Raw genomic sequence first — 27,301 nt, 5'->3', positions numbered from 1 at the left:
AGGCCTAACATATGGGCCTATTAAATATTTTCGTTAGCTTAGCCCACATTAGTGAATTCACGGCCGGCCATGTCAATCTTATGTGTCATAATACTCCCAATTAAATAACCTAATTAAAACATGAACATGCTTAATTACAAATCTTCTGAAAAATATAATGTACCATAACTTAAGCAAGCGTTCACAATAGACAAATGACCATTACAGGAATAGCTTTTTAATATAGTGAATGGATGTTGTGTGATGGTCACACCTCGTTGGATTCATATCATTGGAAAAAAAATCAACTCACCACATTGCAAGAGGAAAGTAGAGCGAGTGTTCTCAGGTTGCTTCTAGGCTATAAACGTATAGTATAGCGCCAAAGCATGACAGAAACCGTCAGAGATCCATATATGGTAAAAGCTACGCCCCATGAGCGTCATATTCTGACTGAGCCTCTCCCGTGGGTTTAGCGTTTTGGCTCCCGGGAAAGATTTCAGTCCTCGGGGAAAGAGGGCTTAGTTTTGCATGTTCCCATCCATCCTGCACGAAGCGAAAGGCCCCTTATCCACCTCTCCTGCGTACCGGGAACACCTCCACGGTGATCAGCTACTGCGTGTGTTTGTCTTTTGGTGAAGCTGCACCTTTCCATTTCAGGAGTGGTTTATTCAACAGTGTTCTGAAGGTTTTGGATGTGGTGCTTTAGGGATGTCGCTACTTTGAGAGCCTCATCCACACACACACAACAACCATCGACTTTTTTTTGACAATAAGCATAACAAAAAGAAGGAACAATAGCCACAAAAAAATCATAGTCTGTTGAACAAGTCACTTTTCCAGTCTGTGGATACCACACGAACTAAGTAGAGTACTTTGAGAATTGTTCACATCGCTGCAACCCAGGACGGACTGAAGAGGGAGGCGAGACCTGTGGACCGGGTTTTTTCCCCTTGCAAGGCTGATACCGCACTTACGACATCCCGTAAACCCTCAAGGATAACTCTTTTGGACGTTTATTTACCCAATTTCACAGGAGGCTCTTTGCACGTAAATTGTTCTAAATGTTCGGGATTCAGGAAACTATATCGCGGGGTGGGACAACGATGAAGGAGGAACCGCTGGGTGGGCTGAATTCAGTCCGCTCATGGATGCACACAGCTGGGGTGGTGGATGCGAATACAGCCGCCCAAAGGTACGCATGCCAAATCATTTGATTTTCTCATGCATTTCTCATATCGACCCTCACTCCCCTGTATCAATTACGGTCTCCCAATGCCCCCCTTCGACTCTCCTCTCTTTCATTACATCATATTACCCTTATTGTAACAAATCAAGAAATCTCTCATACTCAAACGTGATTCCACATCTTCACTGTTTTCATCAGCTCCATCATCTATCCCCCGTGTCTGATACTTAACCGATATGGTCTCTTGTTTTCTCCCCGCAGCGGTGTTGGCTTGGCGCGGGCACACTATGAAAAGCAGCCGCCTTCCAACCTCAGAAAATCCAATTTTTTCCATTTCGTCCTGGCACTGTACGATAGACAGGGTCAACCCGTTGAGATTGAAAGGACAGCTTATGTGGACTTTGTGGAGAAAGATAAAGTAAGCGCTTCATGAGAATATAATTTATTGAATTTCATCATCTGTACTTTGAAATTAACTTTATGTATTTAGAGATGTATGTGGGTCAATAAGACAGGTCACGTGCAATATCGATTTTTTAAACCCCATTCGTCGATGACAGGAGAGTGGTTGTCAGAGCTAAGTCTTATTTTTGACAAATTATACATTTTAAATGATGAAATATCAGATAGTTAGATGCTTTATTTTCAACTCACCATCATCTCATTGTTGATTGTTTTCAGGAACCAAACGGTGAAAAAACGAACAATGGGATCATTTACAAAGTACAGTTGTTGTACAGCAATGGTGAGTGAAACAATTATTTTCATAAAGTCAGTATCACCCAAAAGATAAAGACTATAAATAATAATAATAATAATAATAATAATAATAATAATAATTTACAATTAATTGATTTGCTACTAAATAATTATTTACAGGTAAAAATATGTATGATGTAGATAATAGTTTTAGAAATTCTCTCGGTTAAAAACAAATAAATGAATTTGTGTTTTGTCATCAAATGTACATCACATAGCCTATACAGCCCTACCTCTGTCTTAACTTGGTATCTTTTCTCCCCCAGGCGTCAGAACAGAACAGGATATTTTCATACGGTTAATCGATTCCATGACGAAGCAGGTATAACCTACTGTTACTCATATATTCATACAGCTTGCTTACACTAGAGACATTGCTTCTATACTTCACCTGCATTCTTCACGCATGCATAATATAGGCTAGGCCTATTCATGAAACGTGTTTTCTTTATGCAATCATGCATTGACTGAAATTACATTATAGATAGCGTGTAGACTTATAGCATGTTTTTCCGCAACTCTTAAGTAAAAATGTATCAAGCACTAAATTACCATAAGCTTAGCCTACAATTGTGTGCCTATACAATATAAATTGATGGCTTGTAATGCTGGTGCCTTCTGCCGATACGGATAAAGTATATCAATAGAATAATACATACACTTGTTTTGTTTACATATGAGATATGATAGGCTATTGCATAATAAAGTAGGCTATTTTATTGATATGGAGTTACAAGTACGCCCAGTCATGTTTACTTGTTGAGTCCCTTATTCTAATCTGGGACATTTAGGCATGTTGCTAGGCTTGACCCATATTAGGCTAAACATAACTAGGCCTAATGTTTGGAAAGAGATTCTGAAATAGCTCGTATTGCTGAAACATTTCCATTCTTATAAGAATTCTCGAAATTACACCCCTAATCTCATCACATTAAGGTAATTACACATCTGTAAGAGGCCTTATCTGATATTTTTCCACCATGGTGGTTGTTATTACTACTAATTTACCGAGGGTTACAGCAGATCATCGGAATAGAGCCGATAAAGCTTCCACCACTCCGAGGGAAAATTCCTCTGCGAATGATCAGAGTCAATGACGCAGAACAAGCAGTTTATGGATTTCTCTGTTTCTACAGCTGCAAATAGCGACATAAATCAAATCAATAGAGATAATCGCCCGGTGCTCAACAAATAAAAACAGAGCCATCAAAAAAGTAAAGTGGGGTTCAATCCCAGTAAGAATAAAACGTCAACATTTCAGAGTGTAATTGTGTATTCTTTCCTCCTAATCATATAGCCCCACTTTTCATTCAAAATGTCTTCATTTAATAAATAAGTGCTATGATAAATAAAATATGGCATGTTACAGTGCCGTATAATATGCTAGGTAGCCTAGTTAACTAAAGGGGAGCAAAGTGCCTCTCTTCAAGATAGAGAGAGGGAGGAACCGAGGGAGCGAGAGCGGCACAACTGATAGCTGCACACCATCTGTTTCAGCCAATGCTTAAAAATTACTCAACCGTACTGCCAGACACCGCTTTTTATCCACGGAAAGATCATTGTTAGCAGCTCAAAATAAACAACAGATTGCCCATTAACACTTTCCCCCAAATATCCACAGATTATAACCATATTGATGACACTTCATTGAAACTTCCCATAAAAAGCTTCTTCACATAGGCTAATTTGTTATTACAAAAATATGTCTAGGTTATAATAATAATAGTACTTATTATTATTATTATTATTATTATTATTATTATTATTATAAGTATTATTATCTGCTATTATCATTTGACAAACATTGTAACATGTTATCATTTTCGTACGTGTACAACATTACACTTGTTTTTTTCACCAATAACAACATAGCGTAGTTATATATTGGACTCAATTATTTTTGATTATTCTATTTTATTAAACATAATGCCGTTTATATTTAGGCTAATGTAAAGATGATTATATACAGTTGCTCATGTATTCAGATATTTAATGTAGGCTACACATTTGTGTCTTTATTTTTTCCAAAGGCAATTATATATGAGGGTCAAGACAAAAACCCTGAAATGTGCAGATGTCTTCTTACACACGAAATTATGTGCAGGTAAGTGTTGTTGTTTTTATATTTTACATTTGAGTCATTTAGCAGATGCTCTTATCCAGAGCGACTTACAGTTTTTTAGTGAGTGCATACATTTTCATACTGGCCCCCCGTGGGAATCGAACCCACAACCCTGGCGTTGCAAACGCAATGCTCTACCAACTGAGCTACACGGGACTTTTTCTCCACAAACTCAAAGATGTTGAAGAAGTATACAGTTATACATTTATATATTTTCTCCCCACACTTGTTTATCGTATTGGCATATGACACGGAGTAAGCCTACAAGGAGTGGAATACAAACAGACTGGTACCCGGCTAGTTGTAGCCTACAGGGCCTCTTAGTCAATCTATTAGTCTGATGCCAGTGAGTCTGCGCCTCAAATCATGGAGTCAGGTCTTGGTTGATCCCACCTGTCATCAGTGACCAGCGAGCTTTTCAGCGTCGTTTAACCACGCAAATCTCAAGGTCTCATGTTCCTCTGCTATTCAACGGTGTCATTGATACTAAAAGGAAAAACGTATTTTGTTTTTATTGTTGAGCTCAGCGTGAGCTTTGTGAGAAGTTACTGAATTCGGATACTGTCGGTTAACCTTTCTTTTGTTTCACCGGCGCATTGTTCAAGTTGTTTGAGAGCAAGTGCACCGACCGAGAACTGAGAATGATTAGCCTTAAAAACAAACAAAAAAACTCATCACTCATACAACATTTTATACATGCATCCATCACTTATTTGTGACACATGGAATATGGTGCGCTCTAGATAAAATGTTACTGTCAGTGTCAAAGAGAAAGTGCATTCTGTAGTGGGAGGCAGGTAGCCTAGAGCTTTGAGCTAATAACCAAAATGTCGCTGGTTCGAATCCCAGAGACAACAAGGTGAAAAATATGTGGTTGTGCCATTGAGCAAGGCACTTAACCCTAATTGCTCCTGTAAGTCCCTCTGGATAAGTGCGTCTGCAAAATGTAATAAGACATACTGGAGGCTATCATCATTAAAGAGGGCATGAGGTTATAAGTAGCCTATAGGCCTACTCCATGAGAGTATTCTTCTGATCTTTTTCGCTCTGGTAAAACATTAAGTACATTGTTGCACTAATATGCAGTATTAATCAAATACACTCAACCTATCCCTGTCTGCATGTTGTGGAAAATGCACATCACGTGATTTGACTGATAGAATGGACTCGCAGTAGCTTTTCAAATGCATTGTCTGTCTTCACTTGCCATATGGCATTAATCAATCTCATTTAGACCTGTGGCCATTATACAAGTATACATGTTCATTTAATTTCAAATGGTAAGCAGTGGTATATTTGTGTTTAATTTCAGGTTTAATTAAAGCTCCAGTCAAAAAACTGGAGGTATACTGTAGGTTTAGAGAAAAGATGGTGGAAACATGTGGTGGAGGATAGATTAGTGCTTTTGAGGCCATAATTGATAAATGCCCCGCAGAAATATTGGTTGAGGGTGGCATCTTGCATCTCCCCCAGAAATAGCAGCTTGGCAATTAGAGGTAAACAAAAGCTGAAGCTGTGAAAAGTGACTCCCCTGCCTCCTGGCCCAGTCCCCTTTCTACTTTTCTTTCCCTCTTCTCCAGCGCTAAGGCAAACGCTGTACCACAAAATGTGTTTTCTCAATTTTCCATTTTAATTATCCATCAGCATCCATTAAAGGATAGATTTAGTGTACGCTATTTCTCTATTATTTTTTGTGTTCGAATTTAACACAATGACGTTTTACCTTAGAAGGTGGCATACATTTTTATGGATCTAATGTTCACTCTATGGTCTTATAAACAGTAACAGCCACTGTGGTGATCTCAAACACACTCTTTCTTCCCCTAGCCGGTGTTGTGATAAGAAGAGCTGTGGCAACAGGAACGAGACTCCGTCAGACCCTGTGATCATCGACAGGTAGGCCCCTGCTCCATGTCTCCTCCATACTGCTTTGATTGTGATCTGTGTTAGATTCAGCTCTGTTGGGTAGTGAATGAGTTAGAACTCCCAAGTGTTTGGGTGCCCAGGTGGATTGACTCCAACCTTCTGGTCAACTCTACGGGAACTGTGGCTGATTGCTCTGTGAGCAGGTGAGGGAAGTCTTTCCCAGGTACCTGTGCTCAGAGGGGCGGTCACCACCTGGAGAGGGGCGTTCAATCACAGGTGCATCATGCAGGGTATTCGTCTAATTAGCTAAGGGGTTTATCATGTTTTTTGTCTCATCCATTTTTTGTCTATTGAAGTGGTCATTATCCAGTGCTACGATTGTGAGTAAAGGTGGTTAGGGCTCTGTAGTGATATAATAGGAGTTTGTGCCAGTGACTTTGATCTGAACCTTTAGATTACAGTATGTCACATATATTACAGTTTTTGGATATTCAGAGAACATATTCAGTGAACATAAACTGCATATTGGCTACTTACATTCCTTCCACAAAGTATTTCTGTTATTCAGACTCCTCTATCTCACGGCTGAAAAATGAATATGCGTGCTTGTGTGCGTGCCCCCGTGTCTGTAGGAGGGAATATCCTCAGCATTGAGCCCATGTAACTCTCACCATGGAGTGCGGAGAGACAGCAATGCTAATGTTTGACTAGCCAGAATCACTGTTTGCTTAGCGGAGAATGCCTGGGATCTGACAGAGGGGACAACTCTCTTATTAGTAATCAAATAGGGCTGAACAGTTGTTGCCGCCACTCCAGAAGCTTCTCATGTATCAGGAAGTAGGGGCTGCCCTGAATGCCTGCCTGGCTGGATTACCACAGCTACTGCTTCTCTAGACAACTCTCTCTCTCTACTAAGAGAGCTGGTGTTCCTCTATTATGTAGGACTGGATGTAACATTATGTTGTGGCCATTATGTATGTGATTTATATCGAGCAGCTCAAGGCAACACTTATAATTATAAAGGGCTCTCATCATGTCTTTTATGAAGCTGATTGTGTAATTTATTAGTATTTATTGGATACAGTGTTCACACAAAAACCTAAAGTATGACAGATAAACATTTCACTTATTTCCACTACTTTTAAGTTTGCTTTGTAGTACTGCCATGCCGCTAGCTTTGGGGAGTAACTGATTACATTAAATCAGTTACATGTAAACTGATTACAAAAAAAGGAACTGTAATCAGTTACGTTACCATAAAACATATTGTAATCAGATTACAGACACTTTTGAAAAAGTAGATGATTACTTCTAGGATTCATTTTAAATTCAGAAAGGATGTTTGTGAAAAATACATTAAAGCACTTTTTTGTTTTCTCAATGACATTCAATTTAGCATTGAAACAAGGTGCAAGTTTAAGTTTGTTCCACATGAGTGAGTCTGACCACAAGTCAGAGACCACTATGATGACACACCAAATGCTTTGATGGATCCTTTTAGTCTTCTTCTAATGCCTCTTAAAGGGAAAGTCATCCAAAAGTAACTGAAAGTAATCAGATTACGTTACTGAGTTTGGCTAATCCAAAAATTATGTTACTGATTAACATTTTTGACAAGTAACTAGTACCTGTAACAGATTACATTTAGAAAGAAACCTACCCAACCCTGCTCGCCGCTTTTATTGCGTTGAGTTTCACACTCTATTATTCTTAATTCTGTGGGATAAAACATGTAACATAAGTACAATAGACAAAATGAATGCATGGAGAATTAACGTCAAAGAGGAAAAAAGGAGAAGCGGATGGATATTGTAAACTCAACCGGCTCAGATGTTCATTGTGACGGGAGTGAATGGGAGTAGAGTATCCCTTTCCTCACACAATGAACCGGTCTGTTGAATCACAAAAGCATATGTTCCTCATTAGACCCTCCCATTGTCTCCATGCTGTAACTATGAGCAGATCAGTTCACCCTCCCGGACCCACACTACTTCCCATTGACTTCACACTGACTAGAGGGGGGTTGCAGAAAGGCTAGTTCTGGAGTTTTGAGGTTTACACAATATCACTGAAGTGTTCTGTACTGCATGTACGTCACCCAGTTTATCATCCTGATATAGTAATTTTCAGTGAACATATAAGCAAGATTTTATGAAGCCTCAATGTGTTAGACTCTCTTGTTACATCTCTCAGTTTCTCATGCAAATTGTGAGTGGCACCTGTGCTGCAGTTGCTTCTGGCTAAAAGTGATTACTTTCAATTGAAGAGAGCTGAGAGTTTAGAATGTGAAAAACAGGAGAGAGGTCTGATTGTTAAATCAGTCATGTCTTAGGTATCTGCCTACATTACAGTATAAAACATCTAGTTCAGCTCTGCCACATTTCCTAGAGAAACAGTAGCATTGCCCAACCGTTAAGAAACAGATTTGGAGTGAATCATGGACGGCGTTGCCTTGCTGTTACATTTTCCCAGATGGTAAGACGGGAAAGCGCACACAGCTAGCTGGCATCTAGCAAGACATTAACTGGCGTTCCCATGGATCTGGCATATCCGACTGAGTTTGGGAAACTTATCATTCCAAATGTGTCCTATTTTCCTGTGGTCAAGCCAGACATCTGTTTACCCTATTTTCTCTCCCAGTTCGATGTAGATTTTCAGTAATTTTTTTGAAAGGAAAGAATTCTTTAAAAAAGTTAGTTAGATTTAAGCCTAACAGCTGTCACAAAGTTTCAATGCTGGTGGATCTTTAATGCTGCAATATGTAACTTTTTGGGCGACCTGACCATATTCACATAGAAATGTCAGTTATAGATCTGTCATTCTCATTGAAAGCAAGTCTAAGAAGCGATAGATCGGTTCTATGTGCGCTATTTCTATGCTTCTCGTTTTGTTTCACATCTTTTACTTTCAGTTTTGTACACCAGCTTCAAACAGCTGAAAATACAATATTTTTGTTTATGGAAAATATATTTCACAGCAGTTTAGATGGTACAATGATTCTCTACACTATTCTTGCCTGTTTTGTCACATAAACTGAAATTAGGCAAACCTTTTAGAATTTTTGCAACCAGGATATGGAGGTTTCTGCATAGTGCATCTTTAAATATTTCACAAGTGACTTTTGATGTCATTGCATTATTCATATTTGTTTTCTGGGGAAAGAAAGTTACTATTGTGTGTGTGTGTGTGTGTGTGTGTGTGAAGGGAATCTCTAAACTGCTGGCTAAAGGCTGACTATTTCTGCTCTGACTGTACATTTAAAGTCTATTGTGTTCTGTGTGTCTATGCATACATATTTTTTTTTCTCTTTTAATCAGGAAATGAGAATGTTGGAAACTATGTTGGCCCTTGCAGAAACAAAAAGACAATGATTGAATTTGGGCATTTATTGTATCACTATCGCTATGACTACAGTACTTCTCAGATGGTTATAATCATATCTTCCCGTTATGAAGTCAGTGGTGGAACGCATGTCACATCTATAAGCTAGTGGCGCCTTAAAGTGAGTGAGGGCGTGGGTTTACACAGGCAGTAATTTGAGTCTCGAGAGTTATAGTGATGATGTGCCCAATATCTGATTAGTTGGTTTCCCCATTTACAGTATGTGTAGAGCAGCGCGTGCCAAACATAATTCAATTTGTGATGACTCTCCTGCCCTGGTATCGGTCTTCACTCTCCTGCATATTGACTTTGTCTTCTCCTGTGTGAAAGATTATATACATGGTCCAGGCTTACACCTGGATTTTGTAATAAGAAAGAGGAACATGCTGTTGGAAAAAAAGGAGCGAAAATGACTAATTCTCTATGTCAAAGTTCAAAGGTCGCGTGTATCACAGAGGAGATGCAGCAGATTAGGTGAGGATAGCAGAGGAGGGAGTGTGTTTTCAGAGCTCAGGCTGCCCATACATTAATTTTGAATCTAATGTATGTTCACACAGCTTAACATCCGTGTCAATTTACGCTCCCATCCAGAAAGGAGGACTGCGGACCAGACCAAATCATGTCAGCTCCGCTTATTCCAGCTTCAACCGCACTCCCTTTCACTTCCTGTCACAAAGGTCAAAGAGCACTGACCTCTGGAGGCCGCTCAGGCACTGAATAATTCATGACATGGACTTTTTTTTTGTTATTTTTTTTGTTGTCATCAGCACACATTGTTGTGCTGTGGGAGGGTTTTATTAATTTAGCTCATTTATAAAGGCCTCCGCACCTGTTCACGTGTTAATGCAATAACACTTTTGGCCTAATGCCGCTCATTAGTGCACTGTACTTTTAAAATTACTGTGCGTTATTGTTCATTTGTGGAACACCTACGAGGTCATATCCCGGAGTGCAGTGCACTTGTTGTCGAGTTGTTTGTCAGCAACAAAAGACTCTGGGTCGGACCATCTCATTTGTGGTTTCTCTTCTCTCTACCAACAAATACGAAAATTGATGTGGTGGTGTGTTCCCATCTGGGTTTTGCATAAGCGTGATTAACTCCCAAGATGAACAAATGCCAGTATTTATAAGGTCAGCTTTTTGCGTTGCAAACGCTATGTAAATGAGAATCAGAAAAAGGGGACATTAAGCAAAATTATATTAATTGTCTCCTTTAATGTAATTTACATTTTTGGCTAAGCCCCGGACTGTCAAAGACGATTTCAGAGACCATTTTAATTACACATTAAAAAGAAGTGGTGTGTCTTCATAGAGGCAGTGTTTTGATAACCTGTGAAGAGAGGTCTGTTTATGATTGATTGATTGATGAACCACCTACAGTAAATGACATGTTTTCACTGCATCTGCTGAGGCTAATTAAAATTGCACCGTATATGTAGTGTTAATTCACCATCCATCCACAAGTGAGAATGATGCAATGCAGAGGTGCAGAGCAATGCACAGGTTGTGTTGTTGAGTTCAATGCTGGAGGTGTTTCTCATGGACTCTTTGTATCATTCAGTAGAGGAATTGGATTTGGATCGGGGATGGTGAGCATACAGTTTTGACGTACTAAACTGTGCAGTCGATTAAAGTAGCTGCCTTTGGGTCTAAACATCCACACACACATCCACACACACATGCACACTATGAATGCAGGCACACACACATCCGCATGTACACACACACACACACATCCGCAAACACTCAAACTTTTCATGTTCATGCCTCAACATTATTTCCATCTCCGCTTTTTATTTACGGCTGTTTTCAGTGTAATTTATTTGACAGATGTGAGTTTTTTGACACCCTGTGAGAAAGGAGAGAAGAAAGTGGCCACCGCACCCTGGACTGGAGTGATGTTTGAGTGAAGCCTGTCTCCTCTTGAGCCAGATTAGGAAAATCAGGAAGTGTTGAGAGTGAAACCTGTACTTGGCAGCTCTCTGTTGGCCTGCACTTGCCGAAAAATGAAACCCAGACCCTCTGTGCAGCCTTGGAGCCAGAAACTCCTTCCCACTGTTCCAACATCCAGGATTGGGTAATACTGTTCACTAAGCAAAACATTACCTCAAATTATTCTGCTCTGTTTCTTATTCCCTCCTCCCTCATGTCGGTTTTATCACAGTTTGTAAATGTCAAGACTTGTACAAAGACGCACAGTATAAATTATATTTTCCAAATGATGCTCTCATGTTTGGGTTCACATGAGTGGCGTCTGAAGGTAACATGGTGCCTGGCGTACCCATGGGAGACTCACCTCACTAGGGTAGGATTTCCCAGGGGCATCAGCTAATGGCAAGACTTGACAACAGCACAGAAGATGGGGGTGTTATGTTTTACTAGCGCTGAGCAGGGGTGATGACTTTAACATCTGTGCAGAGAGAGCAGGAGATGTGTGTGTGTGTGTGTGTGTGTGTGTTAAAGAGAGTGTGTGAGACAGAGAGAGCGAGAGGTGTGTGCTGTACAAGAAACTAGTCTGGACCAACAAAGTGACGGATTCGGCTCCAGCTTGACTGCACTGAAAGACGAAACATGGTTCCACATGTGTTGAGAAAGAGCAGTCCATCTGTCCATGGAGACAACCCCTCCCCCTTTTCCACCCCTCCCCCTTGTCCACCCCTCCCCCTCCCCCTCACCCCCTCTCCTTCTCTTCCCCTCGCCCCCTCTCATTCTCTCCCCCTCTCCCCCTCTCCCCCTCTCCTTCTCTCCCCCTCTACCCCTCTCCTTCTCTCCCCCTCTCCGTCCCTCTCACCCTCTCCTTCTCTACCCCTCGGCCCCTCTCCTTCTCTTCCCCTCACCCCCTCTCATTCTCTCCCCCTCCTCCCCTCACCCCCTCTCATTCTCTACCCATCTCCCCCTCTCATTCTCTCCTTCTCTCCCCCTCTCGTCCCCATTTTACTCCCCTGGTTCACTGTGCTGCCAGAAAAAAGGCCAGAGCTGGGGCGATGGGATGAAGGAATGGGCAAAGAGCAACATGGACCTCACACACACACACACACATGCATGTGTACATATGCACCCCTGTGCAAGCACACACACATTTTTGATTTGTAAAATGAGTGATATTTTTTGTAACAATTTTGATAGTTTGTGTTTTCCAGCTTCGGTCAAGTTTCGTTGTCTCCTATTACATCCAATAACTCTGTAGAGTATCATGGTAACACTGTACATTAAGTTGCCCTAAAGATGATTACAATCAAGCATAACATTTGGAAATGACCAAATATTGTGATGTTGTAGAAAGATAATTTATAAGTGTAATACACAATGAAAATCGTACTTTATTGAAAATTAAATAGAACCTAAGTAAAATGTCGCTCTGTCTCAAATATTTAACAGCTGTCCTTTATAATTAGACTCTGTAGCTGTTTAGTCTTCGTTTGGTTTCTTAATGCGTTAATGGTGCAAATGCTTTTTCAAACATCCTCGGATCCTATGAATCAAATTTAGGTCACCCATCACACTGTTTTTACACACTTTTTTTCCTTTTGAAAAAATATTTCCTTTCTTTCTTTTGGCATGTTTTCACTCCCATTAAATCCTTATTAGGTTCCCCCTAATTGTCAAACTAACTGTGGGGTGAACCTCAATCATAGCTGGCCGTAAAACAGCACATTAGGCCCTGGTGAGGGATATATGTGGTATTTCATCGGAGATGGAGTAATGCTTGGGTTTTATGGTTAAGTACCAGTTCACGCCCACGCCATTTGTTTCGCATTAGGCTGGAGGTTTTGTAAATCAGATCAATATGTTTGCCGTGATGTGATTCCTCGCTGGGATCTCCCAAGTCGTTCTTTCCTCCACTACTTTTCTAATGGGACCGGTTGTCGATGCACACTCTCTCCACCCACCCCTCCCATCCATCTCTCTCTCTCTCTCTCCATCCCTCCCTCCATCTCCACCTCAATCTATTTCCATTTTCTGAATGTAGCAATTTGTAGTGTGACATGGCTGAGATTAGGATGGGATGCAGTCGGAGGAGGATTGCATTGGACATGGTCCTGCTCCCATGGTGTGGGGTCACATGACAAAGATGGGGAATTGTGGGATGGGGTCATCAGTTACCTCGAGGAAACGAGCAGGTCTTCTGGTCGCTACGATGGCCCCAGGGGTGCCTGGGATGGATCTGAGGGAAAAGCCCCAGAGAAAGTCCTGAACCAGTGTCATTTATTAAAAGTGACAAGTTATTTCTAAGTATAGCTCGTTTTTTTTTTGTGGCCCTCTGTCCACGAGTCACGTGGATATGATAAATGTAAGGATGACCCCCTCTTTTTACATATACACATCTTCCATTCAGTCTGGGAACATGTGTATTCTGTTTAAGGAGCTAGTTGTTATTGTTTGAAATAAAACAATACAGAAATTATTTGACAACAGCTATGAAAATATTTCAATATGCGTTCAAAAGTTTGTTGTAAAAAATGTGTCTTTGTAAATGAAAACCATCTTGTTGCATTTAAAACAATACGCTTCAACATCTATTTTGGTGGCGTAGTCAGATTCTCATAATTTTTATATTTCTGTAAAGCGTAACATTAGATTTTCCTAACCGATATTATTGTATTCTACAATAAGCCTCCTTTCCCTTGTGGAGTGGTGTGGTCCTTTTGACCCCCCCCCCCCCCCCCCCCCCCTTTACAGCCTGCCCCAACTGCGTTAATGATATATGACAGAAATTTCCTTGTGCTGGTTCAGTGGCAAGAAAGGTCCTGGCTAGTCTATATCAATCCATCTGTCTTATGTTCCCTTGTCTTGAATTACCACTTGATGGAAACCTGCTGCTGGCTCCTCTTGCCAATTGAAATCAGATCTCCTCTACAGCCCGGTGTAATATTGATCCATATTCAACACCCAAGCTGCCGATCGATCACTATTGATTTACAATAAAAAACACTCCTATGCTTGTTCAGCACCACATTCGATACGGTGGATGAAAAAACAGCATTGTGTCTTTACCATGCAGGGACCAGAGCCATATAAATATGTGAGGAAATATGTGAGGAAAGGAAAATGTATTCTTGATTTGAAACCATGACAACATGGTTAGTGTACACCATCAAGTGCTGCAACAGAAACAATTATCCACTCCAGTCATGTGAAACAATGATCCATTCCAGTCATGAGAGACGACGATCCACTCTAGTCATGTGAAACAAACCAATGGCAATTGTTTAATGGGATAACACTTCTATTAGGAGTCATTTATTGAAGAAGTCCTGCCCCGTTTCTGAATTAGCATAGATCTTTATTTCAGTGGGGAAGTATAACTGTCATGTCAAATCTGTCTGAAATCGAAATGGAATGCTTTAAGCGTGGGTTCAGCCATGTGCACTTCAGATTGATTCCTGCATGTTAATACAATGACAAGACTTCCTGTGGCTTGATATGAATTGGCCTCTCCCGTTATCCCACTCTCACACACAGACATGCCCCTCCCACACCCTCACTATTAGAGCCCAGTGTTGAGTATAGAGCAGCGTTAGTAGCTCCAGACCATGTCATAGTCCTCCCACCCGACCCTCTGTAAAATAACTATTCCCATCCAGCGGGTCCGAGTCCCGGCGCAGGCCCATGGACATCTGAAAGAAATTATCCCCAATCTCTGACATCCAGGAGTTTACAGTTATATAATGATGGGGAAAACCACATGTCCCCTGAGGGAGCGCACATTTTTGGGATACCTCCCCATCTGTTTGGGGCTAAACTCAGGCCGGACCAACAGGACAGGATGGCACATTTTACCATCCCTGGTCCAGCCAGTCTGGAACTCATTACATTGTGTGATAAAGCAAATCCAATAGAGTTCCCTCCTCAGTGATTGTGGCACCATCTCTCCCCTGGTTGTCCCTGTGTAAGTGCTGGTTGTTTGTTTGTCCTGGAGAGGCTGACTGAGGGTTAATGCAGGGACCGGGCCAGCCAGGTCGGAGGCGACGCTAAACCCGAGCTGCCTGGCATTGCTCGGCTCCCTCACCGCTGGCCTTGTTTGGACTGCAGCTCCGGTTTGCTTTCTTAGAGGGAAGCTGAGCCCTCATAATCACTGGCCCTTCCTTTGGATGGGGAGCGTTGCACAGACCGGAGGGAGTGATGACATAGTCCGAGAGGCCTTGCCAGTCCACCGTCGTGCTCTTAGCATATTTATTTTCTCTGCTCATTGTATGGTTTAAGTCGCACCGTATTATGTTCGGCCCCTATGCACGTGCAGATCACTCTGATGTGATGAGGTATATGCTATAGACCTGTGGGCTTTGTTTTCACAAATCATTGTGGGGATTACTGACTGGCTGACCTGAGTGTAATCTTTATCAGTCTGTTGACCATATCTTCTGCTTTTGGCGCCTTCATAAGTGAACTGATAGACCCTGACACAAAGAGGATCCTTGTAAGATCTAAACCTATTCAATATAAGAACTCCCCTATTGTTATAGACTACCGAGCGGGGAAACGTGTGGTGAGACGGGATTGGCCACAGCACTTTTGATTTAGTTTAATAAAATATATTGACACAAAGCATTAAAAAGAGGGGCAAAGTGCTGTTTTTTAGACAGATTTGCCTCATAATTTTTCAACTCGCACACAATTTATCTGTCCTTCAGATCGGAGTGCTGCTGCTCTTTGCATGTCTTGACCAATCAGATTAACGGAAATCGCAGGTCGTGAAGGCCGGGCACCACTTTCTTTTGGTATTTATTTAGCAAGCGTGATAACACATCACTCCCGACAGATATAAGCAAAAACTCTTCCTTAAATGTAGCAGCCTATACATCTAAACAATAGAGATCTGACATGCTGGATGGCATGGAAATTAGACTTTTTCAGTCTGATCAACTGTAGGCTACTGTCAATAGCAGCTGTATAGTCTAGCCTACTATACACCCTGTCCCTCTGGCTAGGGTAAACGAAGCAGTAACGTTGTGTATTTATAGCCCATTTGTTTGTGAGAAAATGTGAATGAGATAAAATTAGGTTTACATTCAAACTTGGGCTGACTAGGCTACCTAGACTTTTCAAATCCAAAATCATTAACTGGAATTAATCAATAAACACAATAGCTGACAGACTGAGTAAATGTTTAATTAGGCCTACAGTTGCATAGGGCAGGACTACACGATGTAAACCTGCATAAAGCAAGCTCATCCCTGTGAGTTTTATTGTCCAATCATGTTGCTTTCTCTATGCATAGAAAACCCCCTTCTTTATTAAAATATAATTCATATGAACAAGTACAAGTTTACTGCAGTTTGACAGGTTTTTCATCCTCCACAAGTTCAGGAGTTTTCCAATAGTTTAATCAAAAAAACATGTGACTATGATTAGAAAAACTCTGGTCACATCATAGCCCATATTAGAACTGTTTACAACAGATGAATCACGTAGTACTGTATAAGGTCAGAAGTTTTACCTGGTTAGGTTACCAGATCAGGAAAAACTACGCCACATCACTCTGGGACCTGTGGTGCCACCTCTGCTACCGATAATGTTTTATTCAATGCCTCTGTTATGTTTTGTTATGTTATTGAAATGGCTTGTCGATTCGAATAGGGTCTACCTGGCCTGACAAAACAATCTCATTGTATCCAGTGGAGAGTGAAAGACATAGCAGTAGCATAGACTCACCAGAACACACAGTGAGATTGAAGGAGGGGGGCAGAGTGAGTGGCTCCTTCAGATGGAGATCCAGGATAACAACCCTTTTCCAGAGATTCCATAATAGGAATCTACCCAGGCTCGCCTATTAAGTTGCGCAAACAATGAGCAGAGAGAGAGAGATAGGGGTAGAGGAGATTATGTGGAGTGAGATGGACAACCCACATGGCTTCACCTCTCTGGTGCAAGTGCCAAATAGACACTGTCGGACAAGTCTCAGGTCATGCAGTCTACAATAGTCAAAGAACAGCCTTGCAAAAAGGGCAATTTTTTTCAGTCACAGAGGTGCATGACAAGATTTGTTTTCTGTTGGGAAAGGGGAAAGTACGACATGCAGGTCAGGAAGGTCAGTGTTGGGGTTAAGAGGTCACAACCTCTTTGGTACCTGAGCAACCTCATATGGCTAAGCCATTTCTCAGGCTCCTCAAAAACGGGGTTGAAAGGTGTGTGTGTGTGTGTGTGTGTGTGTGTGTGTGTGTGTGTGTGTGTGTGTGTGTGTGTGTGTGTGTGTGTGGTTGAGGGGGTTGAAGGGTAGGTTCTCTAGTGATCTATCATCAGCAGCAGAAACACAGATAGGATGGCAGCTACTGCAGCTAATCAGCGTAAGACAGATTGGAAGGACTTTCTCAGTTAAGATACATAACACCAGGAGCAGAAGGAGTCAGAAAGACTGAGTACAGTGGATGTTGAACTTTGACCTCTCATCCAAATAAAGAGTATGTAGAACAACTGTATAATCATCCAATGAAAATGCTTTTTTATAACCAAAGTGTTTTCTTCTTGTCATACATAAAAATTGGCAATTATTTTTCTAGTGTCAGTTCTACCAAACACGACATAGTCCCCCAATATCTCTAAAGTGGCATTTTTCTCAAAGACAGTCTATTTGTGTACAGATTGGCCTGTCACTTTGTGAAACAACATTCCTGATGTTTTATTGTTGCTCTGCCATCACCCTCTCTTCCTGTTTACAAAGTGGCTTTTTGTCGTTTGAGGGAAGGAAACTTCATCAGGTCGACGCTGAGGTGTGCTTCACATGTCACTCAGTGGAGCTCTCCCCTAATGAAATGCTGCATACAGATTTTTGCCTGCGGGCTCAGGGGGATAAGACCGTGGAAACAGAATGAAAAGAGCCCCTTTCCATGCACACAAACACACACACACACACACACACACACACACACACACACACACACACACACACACACACACACACACACACACACACACTTGCTTGAGTGCATCCATGTGAAGAGATCCAAATCTGCAATTTATTCAAATATTGATATTTCTACTTGTCAGGAGAAAGGTGCCTTGAAATTTCCTCTGAGTACTCCTGTCAGAAAAATAGCGAAAAATATGTCAGATCATTCATAAATGGAGTTCAGCACTGTGAAGTCAGTAGGGAACAGCTATATATATATATATATATATATATATATATATATATATATATATATATATGCAGGCCCATAGTGTAAACTTGTGTAGCAGTGTGTGTTTGTGTGTGTACATGTGGATGTATATTTATCTTCATGTGAATGAGTGTGTGTGTAGGCCATGTTGTGACTCCTGTTTGTTGTCTTTCTCCATCGAGACGCATCATTTCCCATCCTGCATCAGCCTATGGGAGCGTGGCCCTCCTGCAGAGGTCCGTAACTGGACGCTGCCCTCCATGTGGTTTGAATTAGGGCCCCTGAAGCTGTGAAGGACGCCTCAAATGACATGAGGCACTGACACACAAATTCCAATCTGCTGAATGGTGGAGGAAAATAGCTTTTTCGGGAAACATCCACGATTTTTTGGCTCGGGCCCGCAGCGATTAAAACAGGGTGGAAACCAATAACTCAATGAATCATGACTATTTGTTCCATGAAATCTGCCTCACTCAGTCACACCCACATGCACGTCCAAATTGGCTCTCTCAGATTAGAGCTTTTCAAACTAAACCAGAGAAAAGCCTTGTTCGGTACTCCCTTGGCTGAATGGAACTCTCAACACTGGGAGCAGATTAGGCAGACAAGGTTCAGATGATGCATGGGGCAGCGAGGCTCCATTGTGCCAAGGTGATACAGAAAAGGACCCAGTATCTCTCTCCGCTGGTCATGTGACACTATAGTTCATAGCTGTTGACGAGGAGCGGTTTGGCACAGCTTGGGACCCATCTGGGTGGTGCAGATACCCAGACAGGAGCTATTTTACAGCTAGGCATCTGTGTAGCTGAAGAGCTATTTAGCATATGCTGCTATACCGGAGAATGTGCTTCCACATTGCCAGTCATAGATTAGTGCTTATTTCCTAAAGCCCCATGGAAAAGCTGGTAGATGCAGTACAATACAAAATAATCATTTTGGTATTTGTGTTGCTTTAGAAGAAAACACATCCAATTCGACTTTGCAATGACTCCATTGAATAGTTTTTTTTATACAAAATAAAATAATTACCATGTTACCAAAATAATTGCATTACCACTTAGTCCTACATGTTGGAGCTCAGAGCCTAAGAGTTTCACTGTACCCTGCAATCACGCCTGCAACCTTGTACATGTGACTAATAAACACTAAATCTGAATCTCTGAATTTGAATCTTAATGGCTGATGTTAAGGCTAGGACCATGGCTGGCAGTTGAGACAATGCCTGTCCATCTGGCTGCATGACACCTTTCATGCAGTGTGTCCACAGTGGGGGCATGCTCAGTCGTCTGGGCTGCAACACGGAACAGTCCTCTGCTGACAGGGAAAGGGTAAATGTTTACCGCCTCAATCCTCCATTAACTCTGTGAAGGCACTTTGATCCTTTGTGAAAATAATTATATTGATTGGGTTGGTTTAACAAAAGCAATGGCTTCCACAAAGGAAGGATTACTTGTTGATACAGTAATAATATAGTTAGGGGTTATGAGAGTATGTGTGCGTTTCCGAGTAGTCAAACTAGTCTGTATATAAGTACTCCAACTGTCCATATGTGCGTCTCATAAGATTACACACCTCTTCCCACAATCAAACAGCAACATCTTCATCAAACTATTCAAATGAAGACATACAAAACTGGTGGTAACAACATTGTCTGATAACGACGGCCTTGTAGACCCTTTTGGCTTCCATATCTCTTTCTCTCCATACCATTCCTTTTCCTCTCTCCACAAGGCTGTCACACATTCACCCCATCACAGAGCGCTCCTCCACAGAGATCAGGAGCTCCTTCCCTGTCGGCGGTACTTTGTCACGTAGCAGAGTAGCGTGGAACTCACCCAGAGCTGTTTAACAAACACCAGCCCAGCCTGTCAATAGCACCTCCGCAAACTAATTGCCTGTTAAATGAACCATCCCCAAAGCTGCCCACACACGCTTTGACTCGAAGCGCACCTTGTTAGAAGACAAGAGACACTCTTCTGTTTATTTTTATAATCGTTGTAGCCGTGCACAGTCCAGTGACCGTGAGATGGCTTTTCTGTTATTCATAAAGAAAACGTAGTGTACAATTAGATTGGTGTGATTTTACTACACAAAGCAAGGGTTACAGTATGTATCATTTTATTTTTCTTGTTACACTCATTGCATGGTCATAGACAGCTCACCTTGCACCATCTGTTATTGTTGTGTTTTTTCTGTAGTCATTAGACGGTAGTAGTGTAGTAGCCCATTGGCTTGTCTGGAAGCCTGTATTAACAGTGCAGTGGGATTGACACAGCTGGGGAGAGCAGCTTGAGGCTGTATGCTCAGGTATACACAACAGGGTTCAAAGCTCCTTTCTGAATCCTGATCAGAGCGCTACCCTGGCCAACCGATGGCCTATTAAATATACATGGGCAGGGGTCAGATCTGGAGGTCCCCGCTTCCTCCCAGCCATGTGCACTTAAGCAGAAGGGCTGGGCAACAATAAAAACTCCTCTCGCTCCAGTGAGCTCTCCCCTGACACCTCCACCCCCAGTGTGTACGTCAAGGACAGCGCTCACCTAGCGCTACATTACAACCCTGCCTTTGTGAAAAGGCCAAATGGTGGATTTTTTTTACACTTGTCATTATATATTTATATTCAATAACACCCAAGACCACTCTGTCTCTCCTTCCTCTAGACGTTGATACAAAGAGAAAGAGTTTTAACTGTAGTTTTACTGTGGTGTGATGGTTGGACATGTGATTAAGTAGGCTAGGAAGCAGAAACAGCGAGGAATGCTGTAGTGGTCCTTCATGCCCAGGCATGATTAATATATTCAGAGTGACAGTCACTCTGTGTTGTTCGTTAAGCCTGCTCTGTCGGCCTAATGAAGTGGAGCAGCAGTTTATCAATTCACCCAGCGGTGAGCCGCTTGTGTCGGGATAACCCTTTTACCAGGCGTCACAGTGATCAGGTTGGTGCCCTTTCACCTCTAGCGAGTGTCCAACGAGACAGCGACTGTGACAACGACAACGGGACACACAAGCCTTCAATGGGAGATCCACTAAACAGGATTGGTGTGTGTTGTTGTAATCCAATGAAAAGGCAGATAGAAGAGAAAGGATGTTGACTGAATTGAGGATCATGAAAAGGGGACAAACTGGCTGTGTACATCATAACACACAACTTAGGGGGTGTCTCCATCAACAATTCCCCCCTGCAACTACGTCCCGTCCTCCCCACTGTTCCTTCCTCCATTCCACATTGCTTGTGTTCATTTAGACTGCAGTGACCTGCCTTACACACATCAGCCCTTTCTCTCATGAGTAATTGCGATGGTCTCATGTAGGATAATGTGGTTTAAACTCCACATCGCCTGTCTATTAGGAGAGACATGATGGCAACCACAAATAATAAAATACATATTTATTCCTCTATATGTGACGCTAACTAGGCAACATATCAAGCGGGTGCTGCTGCTAATGGTCTCTCTCTGTCAGATATGGTACCCTCTATTCCATTTCCCAAGGGCCTCGCCTCCACATATCTTCTGCTTCATTTTCCATGGTAGCCCGGTCGTAAATGCACATACACCTCATATATATTTGATAGTTAATATTTATCCTCGCTAGGGAAGTGCACTTTACATGTGGTAACATACGATTACCTGCGATTCGTATGGCAAAGAAACAAAAAATCAATGTGGATATATAATTCATGACAGAGGGGCTATCAGTTTTTATGGCTCTCTATCCAGGCTCATTAAATTTTTATCATAATTGACTGGAAGCAGGAGTTTTTAAAGCATGTTTCATTCCCTCACTTTCTACCTTTAATAATTAAGTCAAGTTTAATTGGTTGTATTTTGAAGCACCTAGATGATAGCACTTTCCAAATTCAGAATCATGAATTATAGACGATGATATGTTATGCATTAGTGTGTGAATGTATTTATTCAGCAAGGCAGAGAAGGTATGTCATGGCCCCCTTCAAACACCACTTTTGGCTGTTTAATGCTATGATATGGCGCTGTCTCGCAAAACTCCCTCACGAACTATGAACCCTGAATCGACTCCACTGATTGGTGGTCAAGTTGCTCTCTTGACGGCAGATTGACAGAAGAAAAATTGCTCTTTCAAATTTCACCCTTCATTCGTTGCAGTTGTTCTTCCACACATCAACTCTCTCCTCCATGTCTGAGACAGAGGCTTTATCCATTAGGCGTTAGCAAGGTGGAGGGCTGGACAGATTGAGGTGGGATGGAGGACACAGGGCTGGAAGACAATCCTACATTTGAGCACTCTGAAGGAAAATCAATCATGTCATCATAAGTGAGAAGTATGGATGAATTTCATCAGCTGGTTTCTGTCCTGTTCACGCCACTGGCTCCCTGACAGGTCTGTCCTGCTGATTGGCTGCCTCCGATTTTGAGATCTGTTGTAATAAGAGAGATGGGTCAGTAGTCTCAGTGCAGTTCTCTAGTAGTGTGTTAAGTGCACTACTGCTGGAAACCTCTGGTGGAAACCTCTGACAATGTGGTAATGGCTTAACCATCTAATTTTAAACAAAACATATTGAATGATTTTGTAAGAGGATGTTTCGCAACAATCTCCAGATATGATGAAGTGTTTTAAAGGGCACCAGGACTTTGTCTCTTGAGATCTTTACCCCATTGTTTCATGAGGTCACATATGAGCACTTAAAGCACTGTGGGTATAGGGTGTGAAACAATCCAAAATGGATGAAAGTGATGACATGGAAAGCAGCGAGGAGAAATCGACAGCTAGTTTACAGCCTTGTTGTTGATTCGAGCGACAGAGAGAGGGAGTGAGAGCGGGAGAGAGAGTGCGCGCGAGAGATAGAGAGAGAGAGAAGGGGTGGGTTAGAGTGGTGATAAATTTAATGGAAAAATCAAATACAAAACAAATTCATTCCTCTCCACTTGATGCTTGAGTCGTTCCTTTCTTGGCCTGTGTTAAGCCTTTCAAATAAACTGTCACTCCTTATCGATTGCATCTGAATTGTTACCGAGATTTCTGAAAAGTAGTCTTGACACACACCGTGCAAATGGTAATCTGGGGAGATGAGAACATGCAGACTGAACAGCCAACACTTCAGACTTCAAATAAAATGACTTTTCTTCTCACCTTTCAAATCTAACTTAATGCACTTTGTAGGATTGCACATTTCATTGATTCATGTGTTGTACTACAGGATATACAAATAGAGTGTATCAACACCATTGCTAATAAGGTGTCAAGTTTAACCCTTGCTTGCTGTTAGACAGAAGGAAGCCATGCTCTCGGTCATTGGAATTGTTAATAAACAACAACAACAACATGAACAACAACAACAGAACCTGAAACGGTTGTGTCTCAGTTTGTTTACCATTTGCGTCATATCAGTGATGGAGATGCCATCATCAAATTCAACTGATATCATATAAAATATTCAGCGACCATTTAAATGAACATTGTAAGTGACAGATAGTGAAATCAGTATGCCATGGTATGGTTCAGTTTACAGTATGTGTACAGTATGGTGTGTTAATGAAAGATAGAGAGTGTAGCAGTGGAGCTGTGTGCCAGTCGGAGCTGGGAGAGACAGAGCTCTGCTTGTATCTACTCATCCTCTAGCTGACAGGCCGGCAGCAGGAGAAAAGGATTTCTCCGGATTGAGTGCCATTTTCTCTTCTTTAACAAGGAAATTAGTGTGTAAAGGAGATCTGTCAGGATGAAGTGCAGCTTGACTGCTGCCACCCTCCCTCTCTGTCTCTCTTGCACCCCTCCTCCGCTCTGTCTCGCTCCCTCTCTCCTCCCGCACCTCTCTCCCACTCCTTCACTGTCTCTCTCTTTCTTGCTCTCTCGCTCTTTCTCTCTCCACTCAATGGCTCCCTCAGGGGATCTTCCTTGAGCATTAGCCGAACACATCCAATGTCCCAGCTACATGATTTCATGATATGATTTGTACCGGGGATTGAGAATAATCCCCAAATAAAGTTGAAAGTGAATGACTCTCAATAAGAGACACAGACAAGCAAAACCAAACCTTTTAGAGATTTTCTTTATCTTCCAGAGCATGAAAAATGAATTGGCTTTGCGTTAGATAACAGCATTTTAGCAACAAATCCAGCACGTTGTTTTGTCTTTTATGCTCATAATTAATTCCTACACAGGAACCTCATTGATATACATAATGCATCACACGCTCATTTAAATGTTCAGTTCCTCTGTTTTTGTAGTAGCATGTCATTACTCTTTACCTCTGTGTGTTTGGTAGAGTCTGCTACTCACTTGTAGACAAAGATATCTGCTGGAGTTGCAGGATGTCATAAATTGACAATGCAATTATAGTTACTTCTTACCCCTCTCTCCACTTTCACCCTCCTTATGTTAATCCTTTTGGCTCAGCATTAGTAAGAACTAACTTTCTGCCTCAAGTGGACAGGGATGAGATTCACCCGCATGTTTTAATCAGTCTGCTAGCTTCAGAGGTTTGTGGTAAAGAAGAAAAACACATCCAAGGCTAATTTAAAATGTGCTCTTGCATCCGTGATTGAAAACAGCCTCACAGGTGAGCAAGAAAAATACAATTAGTGAATTTCCGCCAAAGAAGGAGCTGCATAGAAAAGACACTGAGCACTATTTCTCCATCTGGCCCCTAGTGTGCAGGGAGCAGCAGCTGAGGTCCGCTTTCAGCCGTCAATCACAGCAGCCTCACTGTGGGGTGTGTATCCTGGTGAGATAGCCTAGCGCCAGTCATTAGCCAGCGCTGCCAAACTGTACTGGGAACTGCCCTGCACCACTCTTCACGGTGGTTTAAATATCCCCAGCACTGTGACAGGATCAGTTTAGCGATCTGTTGGATTGATCTCCTCTTTAAAGTTTGGCCTGAGGCGACTCTAATTGGGAACGAGGCTGACTCCCACTTCCCTCTCTCCCTCAACTGTCAGTCAGTGCTTTGTTTACTGAGGACATGCCCAGACCTATTTACTGAATAAAGAGGAGACGTGGTGAGGATGCTGCTGATCACTCCGAGGGCCACAGCGGGATCTCACCACTCTGGGGAGGGAACTCTGTTTTGGACTTTTTCGGCTGCTGACAGTTAGCTACTACAGTAACCATTACACAGAGGAGTGGTTTGTATTTTCTCTGTTTATCCTATGCACCCTACAAGGCATGGAGTGCAGACAAGGTGCTTGTATACCTCAGGGGAATTATTCTGACACCTTCCAACAGTATGCAACATATGAAGGGATGTTTACAAGGAAAAACAGAGGAGGAAATGTGGTTCACTTCCACCATCTTACATATGCTGCTTGTGGAAAATGAAAACCCAATTTGACAATCCTCCTGAGATATCTGGAGATTTCCTGATACACAGCAGCTTATTGTATTTGTTCAGCTTGCTGTAGGGCAGAAACCCTGAAATCTATAAGCCCCTAAAACCTTACAACCAAACCATGTACAGGTGTCTTGGCTACTGCCTTCCAGTGGACCATTCTGGAGGAGAGTGCTTTTGCCCGATAGACCACTTCCTAGTCCCTCTGAATGAATGCCTCCTCAGATTAACATTCTCGTTTAGGATGTTTTCAGTGGCGGTGAATAACAGAGCCTTTGGTTGTGCTGGAGAGGCAGGTCCATTGATGCCCATAGGGATTTATGAATGATGAAGTACAGGGCCAGCCACTATCAGAGGAACACAACACTGCTCTTAATAGAAAAGCATTTAACAGGGAGAGGGGAGGGGTGCTGGGGGAGCTTTCTGACACTCTACTGATAAGAGGCAGCTCTTCAGAGGTGATGGCGGTTACAATGAAAGACGATGGGGTGTTGGAGATACAATGACACAGATGTTGCGTCTGACAGCCGGTGATTTAGACGTGGGGGAAAGCTGGACCGGGAACACAGTTTCTCTATGAGCCACCCTTTAGCGCAATAGCATAGCATAGCCGTAGTATCAACTAAGCTACGTATATGTAGATTCTACAGATGTATTTTTGGACATAAAAATCTGACATAAAAATCTGAACACAAACAAAAAATGTGTGTCATATGTACCTACTGTACTGTACATTGTAGCATACGCAAGCTGAGGAGGAGAAGAAGACAGATAGAGAGGAGTGAGAGCAGTGTCTCAGAGATAGAGAGAGAGAGAAAGAGAGAGCTGTCAGTTTGAGGAATGAGCAGGATAAGAGGAAGGGAGCGACTTGGCAGATGGGCAGAAGAAACCAGGAGTGCACTTATCAATTAAACATGTAAACAGCGAAAGCAGGCAGAGACAGAGACATTTAAATAAACATTACACCACACTGTAATTATGGTACACTCTGAAAATGCCACCATTTTAAACTGTCACCTCTCTCTATGCCTTCAAGATGAAGCCATTGGACTTGGCCTGAAGGCTTGTTTAGTTAACCCAGCCTTAGTTCCCCATCCTTACTTAGAAAAAGGTAATGAAACAGAGTATTGTTTCAGGGCAGAACTAACAGTCTCCTACTGTAACAGACCTCTGTCGATGTAAAACGTTAAATCATGAATGAGAATCCCAATCCTGTTGACATTATCATCTTTTTGTTGTTATTATCAGGTCTTTGAAACATTATTGATTAATTACGGACTCCTACTGTGGCAGGTTTGTTGCACGCAGAGTTGAGCTCACCAGGAGATCTGAGATGTATGCGTAGGAGAAGAAATTAGTAAAGGGAAATGTAATTAACATTCTCTCTCTTTTTCTTTGTTTCTTATCTCTCTCTACGTTGAGTGCATTTGTGGTAAAATGGGGCAAATATCCCCACTTTGACATTCAGCGCAGATGCTATCGCGTGGCCTTAGTATTTAAGAACACAGAGAAGGCAGACAGACATCTGTCAGTTGTTGTGTTTGAAGTGAATGTGAGTCGGCCGCTGAAAAACACACTGGACACCAGCCCATTCAGACCACAAC

General features: G+C 42.0%; 1 protein-coding gene across 6 annotated transcripts in view; it reads left to right on the top strand.

The window, feature by feature from the left end:
• Positions 1–1,043: 1,043 nt before the first annotated feature.
• Positions 1,044–27,301, top strand: part of LOC311110687 (transcription factor COE3-like) — a gene marked incomplete at both ends in the record, with an annotated part of 79,594 nt that continues 53,336 nt past the window's right edge. For all 6 annotated transcript variants that reach the window (XM_084153227.1, XM_084153226.1, XM_084153224.1 and 3 more), the window contains 6 exons: positions 1,044–1,174; positions 1,430–1,586; positions 1,850–1,913; positions 2,194–2,249; positions 3,958–4,031; positions 5,877–5,945. In XM_084153227.1, coding sequence (XP_084009353.1) covers positions 1,044–1,174; positions 1,430–1,586; positions 1,850–1,913; positions 2,194–2,249; positions 3,958–4,031; positions 5,877–5,945 — 551 coding nt within the window. The remainder of the gene's footprint in view (positions 1,175–1,429; positions 1,587–1,849; positions 1,914–2,193; positions 2,250–3,957; positions 4,032–5,876; positions 5,946–27,301) is intronic.

This window comes from Coregonus lavaretus (assembly GCF_964263955.1).
Source record: "Coregonus lavaretus genome assembly, chromosome: 36".
In the NCBI taxonomy this organism is placed as follows: domain Eukaryota; kingdom Metazoa; phylum Chordata; class Actinopteri; order Salmoniformes; family Salmonidae; genus Coregonus; species Coregonus lavaretus.
Note: the sequence above shows the minus strand (reverse complement) of the source record. Positions and strands in the feature narration are given on the sequence as shown.